This window comes from Acomys russatus, chromosome 6, assembly GCF_903995435.1.
Source record: "Acomys russatus chromosome 6, mAcoRus1.1, whole genome shotgun sequence".
In the NCBI taxonomy this organism is placed as follows: domain Eukaryota; kingdom Metazoa; phylum Chordata; class Mammalia; order Rodentia; family Muridae; genus Acomys; species Acomys russatus.
In genome coordinates, this window is record NC_067142.1 from 84859322 (window position 1) to 84884916 (window position 25595).

General features: G+C 45.2%; 2 protein-coding genes across 4 annotated transcripts in view; one reads left to right on the forward strand and one right to left on the reverse strand.

Annotated features, from left to right (window-relative positions):
* The first annotated feature begins 2429 nt into the window (after positions 1–2429).
* Positions 2430–19755, forward strand: Angel2 (angel homolog 2). 3 transcript variants are annotated; one of them, XM_051148132.1, is made up of 9 exons: positions 2430–2661; positions 6051–6376; positions 10682–10938; positions 12304–12373; positions 14643–15064; positions 16008–16134; positions 16504–16561; positions 18310–18473; positions 19582–19755. In XM_051148132.1, the coding sequence occupies exons 1-9, from the start codon at positions 2603–2605 to the stop codon at positions 19731–19733; spliced, it is 1635 nt and encodes a 544-aa protein (XP_051004089.1). In that variant the 5' UTR covers positions 2430–2602; the 3' UTR covers positions 19734–19755. The 3 variants fall into 3 exon arrangements, with proteins under 3 accessions (XP_051004089.1, XP_051004090.1, XP_051004092.1); XM_051148133.1 differs by lacking the exon at positions 2430–2661 and adding an exon at positions 2719–2781; XM_051148135.1 differs by lacking the exon at positions 2430–2661 and adding an exon at positions 8004–8250 and having other exon boundaries at positions 6230–6376.
* Positions 19756–25259: 5504 nt separating this feature from the next.
* Positions 25260–25595, reverse strand: part of Vash2 (vasohibin 2) — a 30175-nt gene continuing 29839 nt past the window's right edge. The window contains exon 7 of the mRNA XM_051148283.1: positions 25260–25412. Within this exon, the coding sequence (XP_051004240.1) occupies positions 25343–25412 (70 nt within the window). The 3' untranslated portion in view covers positions 25260–25342. The remainder of the gene's footprint in view (positions 25413–25595) is intronic.

Sequence of the window (25595 nt, forward strand, 5' to 3'; positions counted from 1 at the left end):
GATTAATGCAAATTTGTCCTGTTCTTTCATTTGTTAAATGAAAATCTCCCACATTCACAGTTATGGAATCACATATATTTGTTTGTAGCATTCATGTGTAATTACAGAGCATAACATTACTTTTGCCTTTTGTTCGTATAAGAATATTTTGGTGATGTGCAGAATGTAATGAAAAGCTAAAAGATAAAGATAAAAAAAAAGAATTTAAGGTGTTGCTCAACTGACCTTATTCACCCACACGTGTTTTGCACCTCATTTTCCACCTCCAAATTCTGAAAAGTATTTCAGGGTAGCCTAACATCTCTCAGTAAAAATAGCCCAGGTTGCCATGGTGATGTAGTTCTCTCTCTCTCTCTCTCTCTCTCTCTCTCTCTCTCTCTCTCTCTCTCTCTCTCAATTCCTCCCTCCCTAAAAGAGCCTTACAGTCTGGCCCAGTAGCTCCTTAGCTCTGTTAGAGCCAGGGTCTCACTATATTGCCAAATTATCCTGAACCACCTACAAATCCCAGGCTGGCCCAGTTTTGCAATCTGCCTTCCTCTAAGTGTGTGCCTCAACTCACTATGCAGCTGAAAAAGACCTTGGATTCTTGATCCTCCTACTGTCACCTCCCAGCTGCTGGGATGCAGGTGTGTGCTAACACACCCAGCTTAAAACTTCACCCTTAGGAGTCTTTCTAGTCACTTCTGTGATTTAAAATAAGAAGTGTATGTATTTGGTCCTTGTACCTGTTTCCCAGTACACAGTATTATTTATAATAAGAAAACTGCCTACAGTTTTAGTGCCTTTCTCTGGTACACAGATGATGAAACATATGGAATCTCTTACAAGCTAAATATATTTTTCTGTGATGATAGCATAACTTATGACTGGGGCTTATATGGAGGCCCTAAATAGCCAGGGAAAACAACTACATGATTAGAGGGCTTTCAGGCCATCCTCAAACCTCAGGTGAAGTCAATGATGAGGAGGGAAAATCTAACCCCTTCCCAAGGTCCAGTGATGAACTTAATTTTGATTCTACCAGAGCTCTCCCCAGGGAATCAATGAGTTCATTGAGCTCATTTATAGGGCCACTGACCCAGCAAGAGTCACCCCTTGCCACCCAGCATGGTCCTGATGACCACATAGACGCAGCTGCCTTCCCTGGTCTCTCTGGCCTGCATACTCCAGCCTCACCCTGAGGCAGACTTGCATACAGCGAGTTTGGCACCGTGGCTGGATGCTTAGGTCAGGGACCCATGCTTCCTCCACATCTTCCTTCTGTGATGGAGTCAGCCGTCAACAAGCACAGCTGTGATGATCGTTCATGCTCAGTCTCAGCTGAACTCACAAAGATGATGGCTGTTTGGTTCAGAGGATAGTGATGTACAGTATTTCCATTAACAAAGACTTTTGGGAGTCGGGCGTGGCGGCGCACGCCTTTAATCCCAGCACTTGGGAGGCAGAGGCAGGCGGATTGATCTGAGTGCGAGCTAACCTGGGCTACAAAAGTAAACCCACCACAGCCTGATTTTGTACAGGGTTCAGGCATGCTGTCACAACCACTGCTGAGTCTCTGTATCCAACTGCCCTCCTGTATCTGGAAAATATGTGTACTAAATAATCTTCATCTAGGTATGGATTGGAATGCTGCTAGACCTGAGTTTAATGCTAATGAAATAATAAGTAAAATAAGGTACATACATAATTTCATACTGATGAAAATGTGATCAGAAACCAAGTGTGTAATCCCAGCACTCAGACATGGATGTGAGATGACGCTGCTGTCAGCCTGGACTATATAGTCTCAGAACACTGTTCTCTCTCTCTCCATGCGAGCACGTGTGAGACTGGAGACTAGCTTTCTTCACAATTCACTAATTCAGCATTCCTGGCACGTTTATACAATGTAACTGCAGCGGACATAGAGAATCAACTATACCCTGAGGATAAAGTACCTCTCAAAACTAACACAAGGAGCAAACAAAAAACCCACAAAGAACAAAAGTTTCCAAGAAAGTACTGCACAAGCTACACAGATCTACCAAAGAAGCTACGCAAACAGCGACCCTGACTCGTGGTGCCCTCTGCCTCTTTTCATCCTGCATTAAGTTGTTTTCCAAGAGCCCCGACTTCCACGTTAGCTGTGACAGACACGGATAACCATCACACTAATGTACAAGTGGGTTCTCTGAGATTTGTTTCCACAAAATCAATTATAAAAACCTGAGGTCAGCAGTTCTAGAGAAGCCCAGAGAACAGTATTTTCTCAACGTGCATCTACCAAGCACTTAAAAACACATTAGGTCTCAGTCGGCACCTCCTTACAGGTCTTAATAAAGCTATCTGGCGCTAGCTTTCTTCTGCTTTAAGAGATCAAGAATTTTGCCCTACTCGGAAATGGCGCCGCGCGCACGCTCTGCGCATGTGTGGAGTCGCGCTGTTTAAGGAACTGCCCCAAAAGGCAAGATGGCGACCCAGCCTGCGGCGAGACGCTCCTCCCAGCATGCCTAGCGGCCGGCCCCATCTCCGAGGAGCGATGGGGATCCGGCAGGGCCCAGCGAGTGGCCGAGGCTGAGGCGCAGCCACCGGCCTGGCCGTTGGGCGCTCGCAGCGAGCCAAGATGGAGACGTGGCGCTGTGTGAGGAGGGGCTACGGCCGCTGTGTAGCGGGGCGAGGCCGGTCAGTCGCGCGCGGCGGGGAGAGGGGCGGGCGGCCCCGGGCGGGGCGGGGCGGGGCGCGGAGGCGAGGCGGAGGAAGAGGGTCCGCGGCGGGGACGCGCCTGGCGGCGCCGCGGGAGAGGTAACGCGCGGGCGGCCGGGGCGGGGGAGCGGCGGCGGCGGCGGCCTCCGGGGTCCTGCGGGGCTCGCGCGGCCCGCACGCTCGCCGCCACCCGCGCGCGGGGCCCGGCCTGGAGGGAGGCTGCGCGCCCCGGGGCGGCGGGGGGTGGGGACTGGGCCGGCGTCCTCCGCTCGCAAACTCCGGCCACGCGCAGGCCAACTTTCACCGCCACTCAGGTTCTCGCGCCATCCTGGGTATTTATTTTTCTTTCAGTTCGTTCACTAAGAACGAGGCGTGATGGGTCACGCCTGTAATAACACCCAGGAGCCTGAGGCAGGAGGATAACGATGAATTTGAGGCTGGCCTGCATTAGACTTTGAGACTCCGCCTCCAAAAATAAAGAGTAACTCATTTGAAATTTTAAAGCGCCACAGTACACGCTGTCTCTAATAATGTCACCCCAAGGAGTATCCACAGAATCTAAGATTTGATGTACTGATTATACTTTTTTCTCTAATAAACTTTGGGGTCTTGGATATTTTGAAACCGTGTTTAATGTACCACACGTGAGAAATTACACAGTATCATTACATAAGCCGTTGGGATCTGCTAACTCTATGCCTGTGGTTTTCTGAGTACCAGCTGTGTGCCTGGCATGGTGTCTGGCCCACTGGGCTTACAGTGAATAGAGGTTCTAGCCCTCAAAAGCTCACCATCTGACCAGAACAAGGTAGTATAAACAGCTGCCAGTCATAGTGCAAGCTGCAGTATAGTAACATATCAAGACAAAAAATAACAACTGCAGCACCGGGGTGGTGGAGGCAGGAGGACTACAAGTCCAAGACCAGCCTATACTGCATGGTACCCCATCTCAAAAAATAAAATAAAATTATTATTGTTGTGGTTTTGGTTTTGATTTTGTCTGAGATAGAGTTTCTCTGCGTGGCCCTTGTCCCAGCCCACTGGGGTTCGACTAACACTCAGGAGGAGAATTTTCCTGTGTGGAGACAGAACACTAGACACGAAGAAGGGGGCAAGTCTGCATTCTGATCAAACCCCGTTTATTGAAAATTTTCACAGAGTTTAATAGGCACAGAGGCATGGGTATTTGCGTAAGCAAGGGTTGCTATGGATACCTAACTCTGGAATGCTCCAGCTGGTAGGTATCTACCTTTACAGCTGCTAATTGCAGGAGAGAAATTCCAGGAAAGTCGTGAAGGATCTGGTTAGTCAGGAAAAAGCTCCCAGAACTGCTGCTCACAGGAAGCTGGCCTTTAATCTGATCTTATCAGTAGTCCCACCAGAAAGGAAAAGGAGTAGCTCGGGGGTCTAGAATGACCAGCCCCCACAATAAACCACAACAGGTGTCTAGCTGCCGACCTACGACAAGGTCAGCTAGTTTCTGGTGAATGGCAGACTTCTGGAGAAATAAGAACCTGGGTTCTGACAAGATGGCTGAACATTGTCCATGTAGCCTGTCCCTAATAGGCCCTGGCTGTCCTGGAACTCATTCTGTAGACCAGGCTGTCCTCGAACCCAGAGATCTACCTGACCCTGCGTCCTTGGTGCTGGGATTAAAGGCATGTGCCACCTCAAAAAATATTTTTTAATATTAAAAATAAAAAAGATCCAAGTGCTGAGCCAGGCAAGGAGGCAGAGGCAGGTAGGTCTCTGAGTTCAAGGCCAGCCTGGTTTACAAAGCGAGTCCAGGACAGGCAGGGCTACACAGAGAAACCCTGTCTCAAACACCCAACCCCACCCCTACCCCAGCACATACACACACACACACACACACAAAATCCACGTGCTGAAACCCTTTGGATGACTTGCAGAGTCAATTGCAAGATATAGTGCCCATGTTGTTCCTTTATGATTTGCAGTCAGGTTGACTTAGAGAGCAGTTTTAGACTACTTAACTTTCATATATATAGTAAAGGCTAAATCTTTTCAAATGAAACATAGCATGTAATAAGGCAACTTAAGCAAAATCCCATTAGTAGCTGTTGACAAGGAACCCCAGGAAATGGGATCATCCGAACCCTAACATTTTGCCAGATATTGCAGTGAGGAACTGGTGCTTTTTGAGAACTAGAGAGTAACATGCCTATTAAATATAAGCTTAGAGGGCCTGGAGAGATGGCTCAGTGGTTAAGAGCACTGCCTGCTCTTCCAGAGGTCATGAGTTCAATTCCAGCACCCTCATTGTGGCTCACTGCCCTCTTCTGGCCTGCAGGTGTACATGCAGACAGAACACTATACATAATAATAAATACATCTTAAAAAAAAAAAAAAATATATATATATATATATATATATATATATATATATATATATATATATATGTGCTTAGAGAGCTGGGAAGGTAGCTCAGCCAGGTGGGTGCTTCTGTCCGAGACGAGGCCTCAGTTGAATCCCCAAGCACCCGTGTTAAATGAGAACAGGGTCACGATTTAACCCCATGTTCAGGAGCAGAGCATCCCAGAGCTGACCTATTAGTACAGACAATTCAGTTGTCGGAGCTCCCACGTTCAGTGAGAGATTTGTCTCAAAATACAAGGTTGTGCATAAAAGAGGAAGACCTTGCTGTGAGTCTCTGAACTGTGCACACCGCACATGCCCCTGCATACACAAAGTAACGATCCTGCTGTCCTTGGCCTCAGTTGATTCAGTGTTGTCAGCTTGGATTCAGATGGAGTCCCATAAATAATCCTTATGCTCTTTAATTTCCCCAGCAGGCTGTATGCTTAAGAGTGAGGGAAGAATGGAAAAGCATGTCCACCCATTGGTTAGTCAGGGAAGTAGCTTTGTCAAGTCAAACACTTTGATTTTTGTTTTAACCTTTATTAGTGTTTGGGAAGAATTTAACTTTGATAAAAAAAAATTATTCCAAAATATGTTTTTACTCTAAACTTACATTCTAATATATGTGCCTATTTAACTGTTATGTTTGCTATGGGTTTTATTTTTCTGTTGAGTTTTTGGGGCTAGACTTCTATTCTGCATTCTAGCTCTCAGTTGGAAAGTGGGCTGACTTGAGGGGCATGTGGTGTCTTGGGAGCCTAACTATTTTCTTATTGAGTGTTAGAATACCGTCCATGGCTGTTTAGGGAGAGAACACTGAGGTACTGATGCTGACGGTTAAACATGGGTGCTTTCCCCTTTTTCCTTCACATAGTTAGAAGTAAATTTAGCTATGAGATGACATCTCACCTGGAGAAAATAGATTTAGATTTTGAGTACTACAGCTGAACAAAAAGTGGTACCTCAGGGACTGTCTGTATTTCTTCTAGGTACTCCATGTTTCCCTGCCCTCTGAAGAGTTTGGGGCGAGACTGGAGCACTCCATGGGAGGATCTGCAGAGGTATTGCTGGAACAGACACATTTCTGGCAGTCTGAGGTGGCCTGGACATTACTCACGTGCACCTTACCCATACTTGAGTAGCAGACATTTCTCGCTGAACTGTAGACCACCCCTTCTGTTTGAGTCTGGAACTCGATTTCAGTATTATAATTGGAGACCTGACCACCTGAGCAGCACAGCTTTCATCCATCTCTCTAGTCACGTCATGAGCTCTGACAGAGAGGAGCCCTCATCTAAAAGAAGAAAACACCAAGGTAAAGGAGATGTTTATCTTGATAAAAGACTAGACATAAATGATAGGCCAAGTTGAGGGCATCCTTTCCAACCCAGAAGCCATCCTCCGTGCTCTAGAGGTGCCGCTGCTGCTTCTTAGCCCGTGGCTGCTCTGCATTAGGGTGGTGGCTTCGTTCAGCTAAACCATGTCTCTGTCAGAGGAGAAAAGGACTGTAAGTATAGATAATAAGGAGACCTACATAGTCTATATGAGTAGACATTTAAGGCTACATAAGTATATAAGACTTACATAGTTTGTGTAAGTATTTATTAAGTAGATTATATAAGACTGTCAATGTAAAAAAATGAATAAGATTGTAGAGAACAGAAGTAGGAAACACAAAGTTTAAGAATAGTTTCATGGTGACGTCCTTTGAAAAGAGGCTTTGATGACAGCTTGGCATGGAGGCCACTGATCTAAAAAATTTAAATTTGTTCTGTTTTCATTTTAATAGTATCTTTAAAAATATAAAATGATCCTTTTATTAGAAACAATCATGAATAAAGTATTACAAGATAAGATTTTAGTTTAAGTTTGTATTTCCCAAATTAGAGTCTATAACTCTTACATATATATGTATAAATATAAACTAATTATTTATTTATTTATTTATTTTGGTGCTAGAGATTGAACCCTGCACTTTATGCTAGTTCAGCCACTGAGCTACACACCCAGCCCTCAAGTGACTCAGAGTCATAGTTACTACCTTTTACAGAGGGAGCCATATCTTAGTCAACTTTGTGGAACTCTCAAAAAAAAATAAATTGATTCCATCAACTCTCTCGTGCTGTTTTTACTTGTAGATAACTCATGTACTCCCACCCCACTGTAATCCCCAGTGTATGATGAGGTATGTAAGAAGTTGGGACCGCCTTGCTTACAGACTCCAGTTTCCATGAGGGTGCTCTAGAGGGGGCTGCGAGGGGATTGACGTGTAGGGAGCGGGTGCAGAGGAGGAAGAGCTAACTGCAGGTGAGCGCCTGCGGCCTTAGTGCTCAGGCTCCTGCTTCTTTGTTGCCAGAAAGTTCTCTGGAAAATCCACCTGGGTCCCAAGACAGAAATAATTGCTATAGTTACAAAGTACTAGGTGAATGAAAAACACATGTAAGTGGAAACTAAGTCCTTGGCCATGGCACTGTATGTCTACATGTAACTGTAGCATATGGAGACTAGTGCTCCCGTGAGACGCTGCTCAGGGTCCGCAGAAGGACCCAGCTGTTCGTCATTTGCGTGTTTGCTGCTCATCAGGCCAGTTCCCGCCCTCTCTTGCCAGCCTTCTGGTACTCCGTCCTCTCTGGGTGGAGTGTTGGCACGCTGCATAAGATGGTAAAGTATAGGGGGCACTCCCTGCCTTGTGTGTGCTCTGCCACTGTGGCGCGAGCTTGTGGCCATCACTTCACCTCTGCCCCTTGGTTTTCTAGTGTAATAAACAACACCTACTTTGAGTGTCAAAGATAGAACAAGATATGTCTAATATGCTATTGGCTACAGAGTGGCCATCAGGAGACTGTGGTGGTGGTGTCTTCCGGAAGTGAATGGGGACGTACAGTTCCTTACTGTTAACCTCTGATTGCTGCCTGACTCTCCTATCTGTCCCTTCTTCCTAGGTGTTGAGAATGAGGAAAGGCTCTTCCTAAGCCATGTGTGTGACTTCTGATATCTCACTAGTACTTTTCAATCAAGAGAACAGCAGTACTAATTTGCCTATCACGTTAAGCTGGTATTTGAAGGAATTGTGTGACACAATTATGACTTTTAATTAGGCACCCCAAAACCTGCTCAGGCCTGTTGCTTACTTTCTTTGATTCATCTCTCTTCTCTGCTGTGATCACCTTGTTCCTCCTGACATGGAAGGTATATAAGATTTTGCAGTGTGAATTTATGTTGTGAAGTATGTGACAGCCAGAGATTTTTCACTGTGTCAGTGGTTTTGAGATTGTCCTCCATGGAACCTAGCATGTGAACACATTGCGCCTACTCAGTAAAAACAAATGTGGTCGGGATGGACTGCATTTCCCTCAGCAGAGATTTAATGTCCTTGTGATAGGAAAAGCAATACGGAAGGGCTCCACAAGCTGTAGAAGTTTGACAGCCACCATGTTAATCAGATAATCTGCTGGTCCTGGCTATCTAAGAAATACAATACGGACTTGTTACCAGGACATAAGTACCTAATGGCACTCTATGTACATTCTGAACAAGGAGCTGCCGTGAGTGATGTAGACCATCTTTATAGTTCGCTGTGGTACTGACAGGAGATGGTGCTGTAGTGGGGGTGAAAGCTTGCACACTGCATGATGGAGCCCTTCCATCTTGTTTATAGATGAAGACTTCAGTGAGTAACTAACCCACCGTGCACACCCCACGTTGGTGAGTGCGGGTCTGTCAGCTGTCTGTGTAGCTCTTGAAGCTGGGATGGAGTTCTCCGTGTTCCGTGCCGGATGTGAAGGGCTCACTTACCTTGCTCACATGGGCATGGGGCTACTGCAGCAGAATTCTGTAGTTGTCTAAAGACTTTGCTCTACTTTGATTTTGTTTCCTTCCACCTTTTTCTCTTGCCCTTCTCTTAGCACCATCACACCATTGGCTCCTTTGCCCTTCTCTTAGCACCATCACACCATTGGCTCCTTTGCCCTCCTCTTAGCATCATCACACCATTGGCTCCTTTGCCCTTCCAGCCCTCATAATCATACCGATGTCTGAGAAAGTCTGCTCCGCCCATGTCGCAGGTGGGTAGACACCTGAGATGCTGAGGCGAGTGATCGGTAACTGTCTTAGCACAACATACTCCATTGGCAGCTGTATATCGTGTCTGTATATTTTGATTATGAATACCTTGCCTTGTCATTGTAAAAACTATCATATTTCCTTTTCACTCTGCATATAAAAGTGCTATTTCAGTCTGTTTCCTTTTTGGTTTGCTTTGGGAGATAGGGACTCACATTGTAGCCCAAGATGGCTTCAAACTCTTGGCAATCTTCCTGCCTTAGCCTCTGGAGTTCTGGGACTGCAGATATAAGCTCCATGTTCTGGCAGCTTTAATTAGTATAATTTTAGGCATTGTAATCTAGTGAAGTGAAAAACCTGCATGCAGAATAGAGGAAGATGGTCTGTTGCCCAACGCTCTCGTACACCCTCTGTGTGCTTGGCTGGCCGTCTCTACATCTGTTCTCTTCATTTAGTTTTCACTGTTGAGTCTGTACATAACTAAATGTCACTTCCTTCTTTTCCTTATGACTTCCATGATGTTAAGCATATCCTCACTAATGTGACGTAATGAGATACAAAGTCAACGGTGAACGTATGTGCTTGCATTTTTTTTTCCTGGTACTAGGTATCAAACCAACTTCTCAGATAGTGCTTGACCACTAAGGGAGCTATTACCAGCCCTTGTTTGGGGTAGAGGTGAGGTTGTTTGTTTTTTTAATCTCACTGCATGTAGGCCAGGCTAATCCTGAGCGTCAGTCTCCTGCTTCAGCTTCCTAGGTGCTAGAGCTAGAGGCGAGTCCTCCAGGCCTGTGAGAATACATGAACATACATGCGTACATGCACCCTCAGGAGATGATAGCTCCTCAGAAGGAGGGTCTTTGGTTACAGAATCTAGAGTTTTCTATCTATTTTCATTGCTTTTTCTAATGGTACGTCTTTGCATAGTAGATGTCTACTGCATTCCTGGTGACTGTATGCAAGGGTCATTAACCAGCCTTTGCTGTTTGTCTAGAGCATTCTGTAGCGTCACGTTCACTTTTGTTTTGGTGTACCTATATTTCAAGGCTCATTTGTTGTCTATATAATTTGTAACAATTCATTTTGTTCTTTCTGTCTTCACTCCCCTACTTTTAACATTTTAGACACTAAACAGTGTTCCCACATATTGTCACTCTACACCACCCTCCATTCATGTATAAACCAGAATTCTTAGCTACAGTAACTGATGATCCTAATACAGGATGGAGCGTGGTAGGAACTCGTCTCTGGAAGCCACGTCTGGCTGCGTCTCTCCTTGCATTAAGAGTGTGAAGCATGGCTGATGGAAGTCCTGGCCAGAGCCAGTTGGGAGAGCGCAGCCGCACACATCTTCTTAGGTTTGTCAGCCTTCAGTCAGCGTACAGATCTGCAGGCCACCTGATGACAGCTTGAAGCAGTCAGGGCTATGTTGCTGTTTCCTAGGAAAAACACGGGACTCTATAGCTGTGGGAATTTTCTTTAAGTGAGAAAGTATTTGTATACAGGAAGCTATGTGGTCTCCTTTTATTCTTACATTTTGTCCAATATATTTTAACAGGAACTATAAAGAGGAATTGGGAGTATTTGTGTGGCCATAACACAGAAAAAGTGAAGGACCTGGAAGGCAAAAATGTTGCCTCCGCATGTGAGGACAGTGAAGCCAAGTTTGACTTCTCGGTGATGTCTTACAACATACTCTCCCAGGACTTACTGGAGGACAACTCGCACCTCTACAGACATTGCCGACGTCCAGTGCTACACTGGGGTTTTCGCTTTCCTAATATTCTGAAAGAAATCAAACATTTCGATGCAGATGTAAGTGTATAGAGCGGTATTAGAGCGTTCATACAAAGTGTAGTGAGACGGGTGCGTCTTCGAGAGCAGCGTTGGAGCGCATGCTCTTGGGTACAGAGCCGCTGTTAGTCAGCGATAGAATCACCCAACTGCTCAGAGTTTTAAAGTATTGGTCAGCTTTGAGACTCAGACTGGAAGCATTTTAAATAAAAAATACTAGGATTGAGATTTCAGTAATTTGTGCAAAAATTCATCTAGATGATAAAATGATAGCATTTAAAGAATGCCAATGTTTGTTTGCTTGTTTGCTTGCTTTGAGATGGGATCTCTGATAGCTCACACTGGCCTCATGTTTACTGTGCTGCTAGGGTGGCCGTGGCTCCTGGTTTTTCTGTGCCTGCCTGGCAAGGGCTGAGATTGCAGGCATGTGCCACCAAGCCCAGCTGAAGACACAGGCTTCTTTCTTTTTGGGGGGAAGTTGTGAGGGGGTGAAGGGAAGAGGTGGAGATGCTGGGATGAAACCAGCCTCATAGGAAAGGAAGCATAGAGTTTGGCAGATGCCTCAGTGGTTAAGAGCACCATCTGCTCTTCCGAGGGCTCGGGTTCAATTCCCAGCACCCACATGGCAGCTCACAGCCATCTGTAACTCTGGTTCCAAGGGATCTGACATCCTCTTCTGGCCTCTGTGGGCATTGCACGGGGCATGGTGCACAGAAATTCAAGCAAAGCATTCATTAACAAAATAAAATCTCAAAAAAAATTTTAACTAAAGAAAGGACCTGAGTTGTGATGATGCAAGTTTGTGATCTGCCACTTGACTGAGGAAAGACTACTCTGAATTCAAGGCTGTTCTGCCTTATATAGTGACACTCTGTTTTTTATTTAAAAAACAAAAAACCAAAAACTTAGTCATAGTGAACATGGGAATTCAGGGAAGATAGCCTCCCATGTAAACAACAGTGAGCTCTCCAGGAACTAGGCCATGCTGAGTGCTCAATGCTAACCATATGAATGTGGGCCATGCTTTTAAGGTGTATTATTAGATAATTAGAAACAATTTTCTTGTGATATAAAATATTTGAGAGCAGTAATTTTTTTTAAAAAATGAGAGAGAAGAAAGAAAGAGCAAGCAGGGCAGTGGTGGCACACGGCTTTAATCCTAGCACTGTGCAGGCAGAGGGTCTCTGAGTTCAAGACCAGTAGTTCCAGGACAGCTGTGGCTACACAGAGAAACTCTGTCTTGGGGGCGGGCGGGGCGGGGGGAAGAGCGTTAATTCTAAAAATAAAAAAAGGTGTATATTCCACTTTGATTTCTACTCTATCAGAGTTAAATAGAATTCATATTTGCATCTGTGTGTTTTAATTCAAGCCACTGTTTTCTTCAAGGTGCTTTGTCTACAGGAAGTTCAAGAAGATCATTATGGGACAGAAATCAGGCCAAGTCTGGAATCACTGGGTACAATGTAACCTTTATTTACTTTAGCCAGATTCACTCTTGTAGCGTTACTTGCTATTAAAACATAAGTTTTTAAACAACAACAACAAAAAAAATGCATGACATATTTGGGAATAACTTATTTTTTTTAACCTTAAGATTATTTGTTTTTATGTATATGTTTTGCTAGTATTCATGATGCCCATAGGGGTCCGAAAGAAGTGTCAGATGTCCTGGACTGGAGTTCAGAATGGTTATAAGCCACCATGTGGGCGCTAGGAACCGAGCCATCGCCCCAACCCTGGGGATACTATTACATTTTATTTATTATTTTACATGTATGAGTGTTCTGTCTGCATTTATGCCTGTGCACTGTGTGCGCACAGAAAAGGGATATCCCATGGAATTACAGTTACAGGAAATTAAGAGCCACCAGTGGGTACTAGAACTAAACACAGTCATCTTCAAGATGCCATCTCAACATCCCTTTGGGATAACTAAGGTTTTTAAAAAAATATATTTTATTAATTTATTCATATTACATCTCAATTGTTATCCATCCCTTGTATCCTCCCATTCCTCCCTCCCTCCCATTTTCCCCTTACTCCCCTCCCCTATGACTGTGACTGAGGGGGACCTCCTCCCCGTGTATATGCTCATAGGGTATCAAGTCTCTTCTTGATAGCCTGCCATCCTTCCTCTGAGTGCCACCAGGCCTCCGCATCCAGGGGCAGTGGTCAAATATGGGGCACCAGAGTTCGTGTGAAAGTCAGACCCCACTCTCCACTCAACTGTGGAGAATGTCCTGTCCATTGGCTAGATCTGGGTAGGGGTTCAAAGTTTACTGCACATATTGTCCTTGGGATAACTCAGTTCTTAAAATGTGGTACCTATCCCAAACTCAAGCAAACACTATGGCATTTCTGCTGGAAGTTCCATGCTCATCTTAAAAGGGAGAGACTAGGGAACTTCAACAGGAGGCTTTACTACAGCTAATTTAATGAAGGCACTTCTAGAATAATTTCATCTGCAGGAGGAGATATGCAGGGTGTGCCCTCGTGGCATTCATTCATTTGGCAGGTGTTTTCTGAGGACCTGCCTACCCTTTAAACTGTTCTGGAAGTGAGAACAACAGTGGTCTCAACAGCCGGCCTCCTCCTTGTGGGTGCTCATGTGTGAACAGCAGCCACGGAAAGCAGGTGGGGAGTGGACAAAGTCAAATTTGAACAAAGACTTGGAGAAGGTGACAATCAGGCCATACCTAGAGCATTCTCGTCAGCAGAGTTGGTGAGGGGAAGGCTCTGATGCTGACATGAATTCAGGTGGTATGCACCACAGAATTAGATGGGGGAAAGAGGAAAAGACCACCAGAATAAATGACCATAAGGCTTTACTGTCCTTGTCATGAGTAAGTTAGAGAGTGAAATCTGCCAGTAAAGAAACCTACTAGGCATACTGTTTTTGAGGTAAGTAAGGTCTTGCTGTGTGACCGGGTTGGTTCTAACTCAGAATTCACCTGCTCCTTCCAAATACTTGCATTACAAGCGTACGTGCTCCCTCCTGACGTACAGGGAGTATGGTGTGGTGAGCATCACTGTAGTCCCAGCACTTGGGATGCTGAAGCATTGTGACCAGGAGTTCAAGGCCCTTCAGCTGTACAACAGGTTCAGGCGCAGTCAGAGAACCATGGTGAAGCCCACGGGCTAGGAGCGAGGTCCATGGCAGTGCCTGCCTCACACGTGGGAGGGCCCGGGTTTGCTCCCCAGCACCACCACCGCCAGCAAGAGAGAGGAGGAGATCGACACACTTTGCTGCTGTTGTTCCCCCCCCCCCCACTCCAGACAAGGTCTCTCTGTGTAGCCTTGGCTGTCCTGGACTCACTCTGTAGACCAAACTGGCCTCGGACTCACAGCGATCCACCTGCCTCTGCCTCCCAAGTGCTGGGATTAAAGGCGTGTGCCACCACGCCCGCCCTGAGATTGACGCACCCTTAAGCCCAGCTTTATCCCTAAACTTGGGCTTTTTGGTTTTTGTTTTTTCTCTGTATAGCCTTGGCTCTCCTGAACTCTCTTTGCAGACCAGGCTGGCCTTGAACTCACAGAGCCCTGCCTGCCTCTGCCTCCCAAGTGCTGGGATCAAAGATGTGTGTCACCACACCTAGCTCTAAACTTTGGTTTTAACATGTACTAGCATCCTGTCTTATAGAACTTGCTTTGTCAGATATGGCTTTAAAATATTAAGAGTGATGTGTTTTGACATACAATCTCTTTTTAAAATTCATTCCTTCTAGGTTATCACTGTGAGTATAAGATGAAGACAGGAAGAAAACCTGATGGCTGTGCCATTTGCTTCAAACAGTCCAAATTTTCACTCCTATCTGTGAACCCAGTGGAGTTCTGCCGCCGTGATATTCCTCTGTTGGACAGAGACAACATTGGGTTAGTTTTATTGCTGCAGCCCAGAATCCCACAGGCTGCCTCTCCCTCCATCTGCATAGCTAACACACATCTGCTGTATAACCCACGGCGAGGTGATATCAAGCTGACCCAGCTGGCGATGCTGCTAGCAGAGATTTCCAGTGTGGCCCATCAAAAAGATGGCAGCTTCTGTCCCATCGTCATGTGTGGTGACTTTAATTCTGTTCCTGGTTCTCCACTCTATAGTTTCATAAAGGAAGGAAAGCTGAATTATGAAGGCCTTGCGATTGGAAAGGTAAGTGTTCACTTCATCTGGGTTGGGTGGGATTTGGCTGCTCAGCCCATCAGAGGGAGGGATGCTCATTGCATGGCTCTGTGAAATCCACTGGGCAGTCTACTGCCTCACTACACTAAGATGTGATGACTCCTGCAGTTACAAGCAAGTGGTTTTTTTTTTTTTCACTTGGTTGAGTTTGTCTTTCCACTTACAAAAGCTTTCTGTATGAAGGAATTAGCAGATAGGAAAGTGTTGAAGGCAAGGAAAACTTGAAAGCCCCCTTCACAGCAGGTGGGAGGAGTTCTGAATGCTGGATGTGGCAATACAGTAACTTAATATTCGTTATGTAAGTCTTTACATAATGGTGGCTTTCCTTGTGTAATGCTAAGTACTTTTATTCTTCAGCTTAGAATTCTTATTTTGGTTTTTCAAGACAGTGTTTCTCTGTGTAGCCTTGGCTGTCCTGGACTCCCTTTAGTAGACTAGGCTGGCCTCTAACTCAGAGCTCCGCCTGCCTCTGCTGGGATTAAAGGTGTGCACCACCAGGACCAGCTGGAATTCTTTTTATTAGGCTTTGAGTGATATTTCAGTGCTTCCCTCTGCTTGGTTTTCAGCGTGTTTAATCAAAGTCCTCCACCAACAGAACTTTGAGTGATAGTTTTAAATTTGCTTCCTCACTTACCACTTGACCTAGCGGGGCCTGTGTTGCAGGTAGTAGAAAGAGTAAGACAGGGTGAGAGGGAAGCCGTAGACATTGACCGCTCAGATGAGGAAACACGCAGGTGAGAAGCCTGCATTTCCATGTAAGTGCTTCTGAACGGTACCCACCACAGGTAATCATCGGTATGGAGCGAAGGCCGTGCTTACCATTTCTGATTACCTTTCCACTAAAACATAAAAAATTTAATACATGAATAGTTAAAGTCTATACACTTAAGATGCCTGTTCAAATTCTGTGCAGGTATCTGGCCAGGAACAGTCTTCACGGGGACAAAGAATCTTATCTATTCCAATTTGGCCCCCAAATCTAGGCATCTCACAGAGCTGTGTGTATGAGGCACAGCAGGGTCCCAGAGCAGACAAGACAGGTGAGTGTCTGCAGGACATATTGGCAATTTGTGGGTGATACTCTTCTCTTTGAAGTCATAAAGCTGAAATTTCTAACTTCTTGGGCTTGATGTTAAGGTAAACAATTAATATATAGCCTTTTTTTTTTAATGTGCTCCAAATTTCCTTTTTAAGAGTTAAATTCTAATGTTATTTGCGCGTGGGTAATTTGCATGTTACTTAAAGTTGTTTGCACCCCACTCCCACTTCCCCGACTCTGTAGACCATCAAAATAGAGATGTTAGGATCAAACATTTAACCAGACATGAGCCTGACTCTAGAGAGAGCTGTGCTTTGGCAAACTAGAAGAGAAGCTGCCCGGGATTGATGCGCTTCCTCTGCTCTTTCAGACAGCGATGTGACTCAAGCCCAGCTGGAGAAAACAGAGGTCCTAGTGCCAGCTGAAAAGTGAGTTCTGGAAGGCTCTACCTGAATAATGCCAAACCAGTATCCTTCAGAAAACACTTGGCTCCAAAATGAAGTTGATGCTGTTCCACACTGCGAAGGCTACTGGGTTTAAGACACATACACATGAATTCCAGGTCTGACTGCTGCCTTTTAGCTGTGAGAATCACACAGTGTCTAAGGTTCCATTTTCCTATGTGGATTGTGAGGATGCACAGAGCCAAAGAGTGGAAATCATTGTTTCCTGCCTTGGCATGCGTAAGCAGCATTTCTGTATAAACTGCTAGTAAGATAACAACTTGAAGGAGATGTATCTGCCTTCGTGTCTGTGTGGCTCAGGCCAGCTGCAGTGTCCTACGGGTGGGACTACAGGCATGCACCACGTTTTACACTTCATAACGCTGTAAATATGTCCTTAGACATAAAAGTTGCTAGACGTTGGGAAGTAGGGTATTTTTAAGGAGTTATCTGTGCTTTTTGACTTAGGAGCTCACAGAAATCAAGGGCCACATTTTGCTTTTTAAACATTTTTATTTCATGTGCATTGGTGTTTTGCTTGCATCTGTGTTTGAGAGGATGTCGGATCCCCTGGAACTAGAATTACAGTATTGAGCTGCCATGTGCTGCTGGAAATTGAGCCTAGGTCTGAGGAAGAGCAGCTAGTGCTCTTAACTGCTGAGCCATTTCTCCAGCCCCAAGGGCCACGTTTTTATGTGTCCCTCAGCACTTACAGTAGTGTATAGGATTTAATTTTCTTTATAGTATAACTGGCTCTTAAATTTCATAACATACTAGAAAATACACGTTAGCCCTTCTGTCTGTGACATGACATGTGTTTGCGGTAGTTAGTTTAAGCCTCTCTGGGCTGTCCTGAGAGGGAACTCAAACATGACAGGCCTGCTGCCTCTTTGCCAGCAGAGCGCTCGAGCATCCTAGATAGCCCTGCACACCACTGACCTCCTAGAACATGCTTAAAAACACAGCCAAAGCTGGGCAGTGGTGGCGCAGGCCTATAATCCAAGCACTGAGGTGGCTGAGGCAGGTGGATCTCCAAGTTCTCGCCCAGCCTGGTCTACAGAGTGAGTTCTAAGACAGCCAAGGCTACACAGAGAAACCCTGTCTCAAAAAACAAAACAAAACAGAAACACACAACCAAGAAGTCCAAGCTGTTTTAAGATTGTATGCTCATTATTTAAATTGAGGCTCTCGGATGCTTTTAAGATGTGATTATCATATCCTTTAGCTTTTTACCAAATTTGTTGTTACTTGCTGGATTTTAGATGCCATTTGGTTACATCCACTGCATCCGTAAAGGAGCCCTCACTTAGTGTAGGGTTTATGTAGGTGAAACTTACCTAGCTGGGCATGGGGCGAGCACTGTGATCATAACATTAAGGAGGTTGAGGCAGAAGTATCATGAAAAGGGGGCCAGCCTAGGCTGTATAGTGATATTCAGGCTAGCCTGATCTACATAATGAACCTGTCAAAAACAAGAAGCCTAGGCATGATGGTATACACACATACCAGTACTCAAGTGACTAAGACAGAGTTACCACAGATTTGAGGCCAGCCTAAGCTATACCATAAGTTCCACTCCAGCCTCGGCTAATATAAGACCTTGTCTGAAAAAGAAAATCAAAAGACTAATAAAAAGCATCCTGTTCTGTCTAGGAATGGAGTAAAAGGTAATTTAGAGATTTTTTTACTGTGAAAACTTTGATGGGCACTCAGCCCTTTCCTCTTCCCTTTAGAGCGTCTTCACACCTACAGCACCGTTTCAGCTTGTCATCTGTTTATTCACATTATGCTCCTGACACTGGAGTCCCAGAGGTGACCACATGCCATTCCCAGAGCGCCATAACTGTCGATTATATTTTCTACTCTGCAGAAAAGGAGGACGCTGTTAGGGCTCAAGGTAATGACGCCTGACTGCTGGAAAGCACAGGGTCTGGGCTGAGCTCAGGCTAGAGGTTGAGCTGGGTGGATAAATTGCTAATGTAACTGCACAAATCCTAGCTGCCTGCTAAGAACTAGGTAGTAAAATGCCCCAGTAGTAGGCCCTTTGCTGCCAATCCCTCTTAGTCCTGGGTACCATCAGTTCTTCCCCATCAACCCCGCCTTCCTGCGGCAGCACTGAGTCAATGAAGTCACCACAGCTCTGTGACGCAGCAGGTTACAGTCCTCCTCCCTTCACAGCAGCCTGCGCTCACGTTCCCCACAGCAGACGCTGTGTGCTGACTTGAAGAGCAGCTCTCGGGGGCTCTTCTCAGAAACGGAAGTGGGCAATACACTCCGTTCTTCCAGCTCAAGAAATAGGCCACATAAGCCATCCAAAGGATTTAAAATAATAAAAGGATTTAAAGTTGAGATAATTGGAAATCTAAAAGTACTCAGAAAATATCTGCAATCCTAGACAAGGCAGACTCCCCCACCCCTTTTCCTGATGCTGTTTTCCCAGTTAGCTCCCTGTGGACATTAGTTCCCTATGGGCAGTACCTTCTCAGGAACCCTCAGAAGACTCCCTTGTGTCACAGTGTGCTCTACTCAGAGTTTACACAGTAAGGTCTGGAAGCTGCCGTGCCCACAGAGTTCACTAGGTGGCAGGAGAGTGGCAGGAGCGGCAGCTCCTTTCTCCTGAGAGTTTCTTTTCATTTGGGTGGAGCATGACCTGGCTCAGATCATGCCACCTAACCGTGAGTCACCTCGCCAGCCCCTGCCAGGCTTAGCTGTGCAGTCAGGGTGGGCTGGTGGGCCCTTCCTAAGCGGTTGTCAGTCTCAAATTACTAACATATTTTGTGTTACATTAATCTGTTCTTCAAAGATGTAAATTGTATAAATTGAAATAGAAAAAAACACCTGGCATAAGTAGCATGAGGCCTACAGCGTAAGGCCATTAGTCACAGCTTCAGGGCCTCATACGCTACAGACGGCCATGCTCGCTTCCTGAGGCTTCAGGGTCTGTTTCACTGCTTTAAAAAAACTGTGTAATGACGGTTTAACTAAATCTCTCCTCCTTTAACTAGGAGATGAAGTCGCTTTGGTTGGTGGCCTGAAGCTTCTAGCTAGACTGTCACTTCTTACAGAACAAGACTTGTGGACTGTGAACGGCCTTCCCAACGAGCACAACTCCTCAGATCACCTGCCTTTACTGGCCAAGTTCAGGCTTGAGCTCTGACTGTGGCTCATCGCACAGCTTCCTCTCTTTATTCTTTTCAGAGGATGTAAAGATGTTTTTAACTGTTTGCATGCTTTCATTTTTGTGCTATGAGGTTCTGAATTTCTGTTATATGCTTGAAACAGATGGGAAGAAACAAGTTTACAACAGTTTTTTTTTTTTTTTTTTTTTTAAAGATTTATTTATTTATTATTATGTATACAATGCTCTGTCTGCATATACACTTGCTCGCCAGAAGAGGGCACCAGATGTCATTATAGATGGCTGTGAGCCACCATGTGGTTGCTGGGGATTGAACTCAGAACCTCTGGAAGAACAGGCAGTGCTCTTAACCTCTGAGCCATCTCTCCAGCCCTACAACAGTTTTTTAATGAAATATTTTTCTGACAATTGATGTCTGAACACTTTATTGTAAAAAGATGTAAGTGACTTCTAAGTGCTGGTAAAATTGACAGCATTTTAAAATGTAATTCACCTCCTTGGTCTCCAGATAGAACTCAGTGCTCTTCAGTGTACCCGGTGGCCCTGCCAGGCCTTGTAAAGCTCAGGCAGTTGCCTTTTCTGGAGACCTAATTTCATGTGGAGACGTCTGAGCTGGTTGGTAGCTAATGGGCTCTTACAGCTACTGGGTGACTTATCCTCAGGTGTCCATCCACATTAGCCTCTGCAGAGTCTTGACAGTGCTCTAAAGTTGTAGAAAGTATTGGCCCGCTTCACTGCCATCCTGAGCTATGGGATATGCCTACACTTTGTTGATGAAATAGTTGAGGAATGTAGGTCACTCAAGAGAGCAAAGCTGTAGTGTTAGCATTTGGAAGGTGGAGAAAGAGGGCTATCCATTTATAGCCAGCTTTAGCAACATTGCAAGTTTGAGGCCAGCCTGGGCTACATGAAACACTGTCTTTAAAAGACAACAAAAAAGAGGTAAAGGCCTTTATATAAATCCATTCCTGTCTGGATAGGGGTTGCCCCAAGGAAAGCAGATAATCCATGTGTGGCCACCCATGTCCTTAATCCCAGCATCTGGGAGACAGGCAAGAGGATCACTGTATATTCCATGCTAGCCAGGACTACACAGCCACACCCTGTCTCAAAAATAGAGAAAATGGCGTCAAACCGCAGGTTATACCTCTGTCCCCCGCACGTCCCTGTTTAGTGACAGTAGAAAGCCCTTGGGTCAGGAGTGACATTTTATTGAGCCAATTTTGTATAAATTTATTAGGGGAAAAATGGTCTTTGGAAGGAATTGGCCGCTATTTGTTCTTTGCCTCCAGCATGCAGAAGCCAGAGCTTAGGGGGCGTGGCTTGGACCTGGGAGCCCCATGTACCATGCTCCTTGCAACCAGTTCTGTGTGCCAGCTCTTTGTTGGCTGCAGTGTTGAGCTTTCTGTTAGAGTGGTGCCGCGGTGTAACGTGCACTGACACTGGTCATGAAGCCTCACAGCAGGGTTGGCAAGCCCTGTTACTATGCCCATACAAGTGTCAAATAAAACAATTTTCAATGTAAGTAGAAATTTCCTCTGCTTTTTAAGATAGTAGAATCAGATTACAAGCATTTTTACTAAGTTGTTACTGTGCAGTAAATTATAATGTTTTCTACAGTGAGTTTTATTAGTACTTTAGACAATAAGTCTTTATAATTTAAATTTTTAACTCATTTATTACAATTATTTTAAGTCTACTAGATGACTGCCTCAGAGAAAGTGTACAGATGGTAAAGATGTGTCCAGTGAAAACTGCAGTAAGCAAAGTTTCTCATTTTGGTTTTTATGAAGAATATTAACTCTAGTGCCAGGATGGCCTACAGTTTTCAGTAGTACTTTGTGGAGTGCTAAGGGTCCTGGTTAGAAGACATAATCATTATCAAATTGCACTGGTAATTGTCCCTTTTTAGTGGGGGGGGGGTTTGCTGAATTGGTATAAACGTCATTGTTGGCAATCTAACATTCCTGAAAATCTCTGTAAAGTTTTTATATCTCTGTGAATATATTGTGAATTTAGGCCCATTTCATGTACTTTACTTTGATACAGTTAATTCATAATTTGCTGTTAGCTTATCAGTGTTAATTGTGACCACAGGACACTTACCACAAGCTTTTAAAATTCCAATAAAATGATCTATTTTCTCTACTCTTCTTGACAAAAGAGCTGGCAATTCCTCTGGGCTGTGTTTACCTGCCAAGCACAAGTTGATCTGGCTGACAGCAGAAGTCAGATCTCTCTCAGTCTAAAATGTGTACTATACATATGCGGGGGGGGGGGGGTCAGGCGTGCGCGTGTGCACTCGTGCCTAAAGGCTGGAGGTGAACCTTGGGTTTTGTTCCTCAAGAGCCATCTTTTATTTTGCTTTTGTTTTTGTTTTTGTTTTTGAGACAGGGTTTCTCTGTGTACCCTTGGCTCTCCTGGACTCACTTTGTAGAGTAGGCTATCCTCAAACTCACAGCAATACTCCTGCCTCTGCCTCCAAGTGATGGGATTACAGACATGTGCCACCATGCCCAGCTTGCACCTTTATTTTTAAGACAGGGTCTCTTGTTAGAATATGCCAGAGAGGGTAAGCTGGTGGGCCACCATGGCCCACACACCCTGCTGTCTGCCTCTCTCCTGCGGGATTATGTGGGTACCTGTCTTCTCTTGTGAGTCCTGGGGATCACACTTAGGTCGTCTCCCCAACCTCCTGTTGGCCAAGTCTTAAATGCAGAGGGAAACTATAAAGCGCCTTTTGCCATTAAGACAATAGATGCTTGAAATCTTCCCTTTCAGGATTTAGCATCTGCTTTTCATCTTTAAGTCATAAGCCCTTTTTCCTTTGTTCCTGTAAACTATGCTGAGTGACTAGTTTGTGCCTTTGTGCTGGGCTTTGTGGTAAACGTCCTGAGCTGTAGAGGCTGCCCTGTCACCTTTGTCACCACCTTCTTAGCCCTTATCAGTTAGGATGAAGCCAAGAGGCAAGAGGTTGACAGCCACCGAAACAGAGGACTGTTTAACCAGGGCCGCAAGAGTGAGAAAGTGGCGAATCGGTTCAATAGGACAGAACAGCAGCAACGCCGCAAAGCCTTCCGTTTCCAGCGTGGCTTTATTACAGTTCCATGCTGTGTACAAACACGTGGTGAGAGGAACGTGAGCCTGAAACATGCACTCCTGGCGCTCTTGAGAATGCTCTCAAGTCTTCCTGTACTTAGAAAAATACCCACTGCAACAATCACGGGTTTTCTGAAATATTTTTTTAAAAATGTATTGTCCAGAACAAAGTCTAAGAGAATAAACAAGAATCTGAATTGTATGTCAAAAAAACTGTACAAGGTTGTACATAAAAGTCTAGCATACGCAAGCCTTGTCTAGTGAGCTGAAGGCCTGCAAAGGCTCTCGTTGTTTTCACATGTCTGCTGAGGACGCCCATGAGATAGCTGACTCAAGAAAGGGACGTGCTCAGGACCCCAGCGTGTCGAGAACACCAGGCTCACGGGTCAGTCAACAGCACTCAACTTGCCATCCAGCTCTGCACATACCGACACAGAGCATAGGATAAATTTGCTCCAGTCCCCTCACAGTTCTTTCTTCTTAATCACAGCCAGGTGGAAAGGTCAGTTTGGAGAGGTAAAACACGCGGGGCTCATCTTTGCCGAGTTGTTATTTAAATAAACAATTGTGTAAGAATTTAGGTGTTTGGGGGCTTCCTTCTATTTATAGAAGTTGGTGTAACTACAGGGAGTGACAGCAGTTGAAATGTTTCTGTGCCTAACCTTACTTCAAAAAATGAATCTAAAAATCAGAAAGTAGTTGTGGAAGAGATTAGATGACAAAGTGTCACAGCTGGGTGTTGTTCTGTCCCTTGCCGTGGATCAGGTTGTCCCACTGATTGGTGCTCTGTTGACATGAGCTGTCCATGAACACAGGCAGCTGCAGGAACTTGACCTGGTGGCCATGTTCTGATCAGTCTACTTACCAGATGGAGTGGATTCAGAGGACACATGACCTTGAGGCCTGTGAGGACGTGGAGGAAAGATGCTTCCTTGGGTGGTGGGTGTCAAACTAGAGGAGCCTCTGAGCACAGGCCAGGCTCCACAGTTCACCTTGAACTCAGCTGACAGGATTCTAGAAGAAAGCGACTGAGTTGAGAATGAAGTTTGCACTCTGTTTTAGTTTCCTGATCCTGTTCTTTAAAGGACACCAAACCTTTCCAAGAAAAGAACTTTTCATTCACAATGCTGGCTTTAGGGTAGAGTGGATTTTTGTGCACATGGTTTTTGCCTTGCATGTGGCCCTAGGTTTGTTTTCCTGGTGAAGACTTAGTGAGCAGATGGTAACTTCTCCGAACCCTCAAGTCACAGCCAGAGGGGACCATGCTGAGCTGTCAGGACTAGCCACTCAGCTTGAGCCGCTCCTCTGCTCTCCTGAGTAGGCATGGTGACCACACTAAGACGGATGCCGCGAAGCTGTGCTCCAGATTTATAGCAGTCTTGCGTGCCTTCTAATTCCTCCTTCCTGGTCTGCAAGCCGAAGTTGCACTTGAGTGGCCACAGGCAGGCTTGCTGTACTTCAGGGCCTGGGTCACACTGAGGCACAGCACTGTGCTGGAACTTCTTTAAGACAGGCCTGCTCCTTGAGGTTCCGGTTTTCCCCAGTGCTTCCAAATGCCATAAAGTGGTGCCTAAAAACAAGCCACTGGGAACAGTCTGCCATCACATCTGCCTTAGTGTAGGACAGCAGGACACATTAACAGCAAAGCCACTCAAACGAAGGCTGACCAAACATGACAGAAGAGTTAGCCCCTGGTGTCTGCCCTTCTATCCAAGGAAATCTCGGCACTGCTGCATTTTCATGAGTGCATGGCCTTTTGTGCTTTTTGCTGGACTTGGAAAAGGCTTAAGTGTTATTGATACAATGTGGGCTAGAGTTTCTTAACATGCTTGTTTGAAGACGAAAACCTACTGTTAGTGGATGTTTTATGAAAAATGACTCCAACATCCTAAAGTTTTTCCTTATTGCCAGAATTTCAGTGCTTTGTTCTAAAGCATTTGCGTATAACACCTTAAATCTCATCTCATGTGTGCACCAGAAAAAAACAACAACAAACCCTCCAAACCGTGGAGATCCCTATAGGAAATACTAGGAAAACAATACAAATAGAATATAAAAAAACTCATTAAGATTGCATATCTGATGCCAAAATGTTGAGGTAATATCAACTGCTTAAAAAAACCCACCCATCTTTGCTTGTTATTGCTGAGAAGACGGTAATACTGACTGAGTTACCTACTATACCAAAAAGTGGAAGAGAACTCCATACACGTTTACTACAGCTGAGGCATAATGTCCAAAGCAAGTGAACAGTCAGCAGATGGAGAAATAGAAAACTAGTCAGCGTGTCCTTGAGATCCTGAGAGGGAGACAGTCACCCAGGGCTGTCCAGCACTTCAGCCCAACCATACCTGCTGCTCAGTTGAGTTTTTCAAAGCTCACCATTTCCACCCCCTCAGATTCCATCTCTAGGTAAATTCTGCAAAGTCGAAACTACAAGTCCTTCATCAACAGGTCGCAGGTCCTCCTGAAGCTGCTGGGTAAAGTGCAGAAAAGAGCACCATGGATAGCTTGCCGGCCTGGCGCGCCTAGATGCGGATCTGATAGCCCACTTCGTTTAGAGTGCTGAGGTCAGCCACCTTCTCAGGTAGAGCAGGCCTGAGGGGGAAAGCAGAAACATGGTAGGGAGGGACCAACATGCAGGGATGACGCTCTTCAGGGGCTCCAGCTAAGCCTGCTCCCCACACCCACACTCCAGCCTGCGCTCCACTTCTGGATCTACTTTGAGAGGCGTGAAGGAGTTGTAAAGGCTTTCAGTGAAGAAAGCTAAAAAAAAAACAT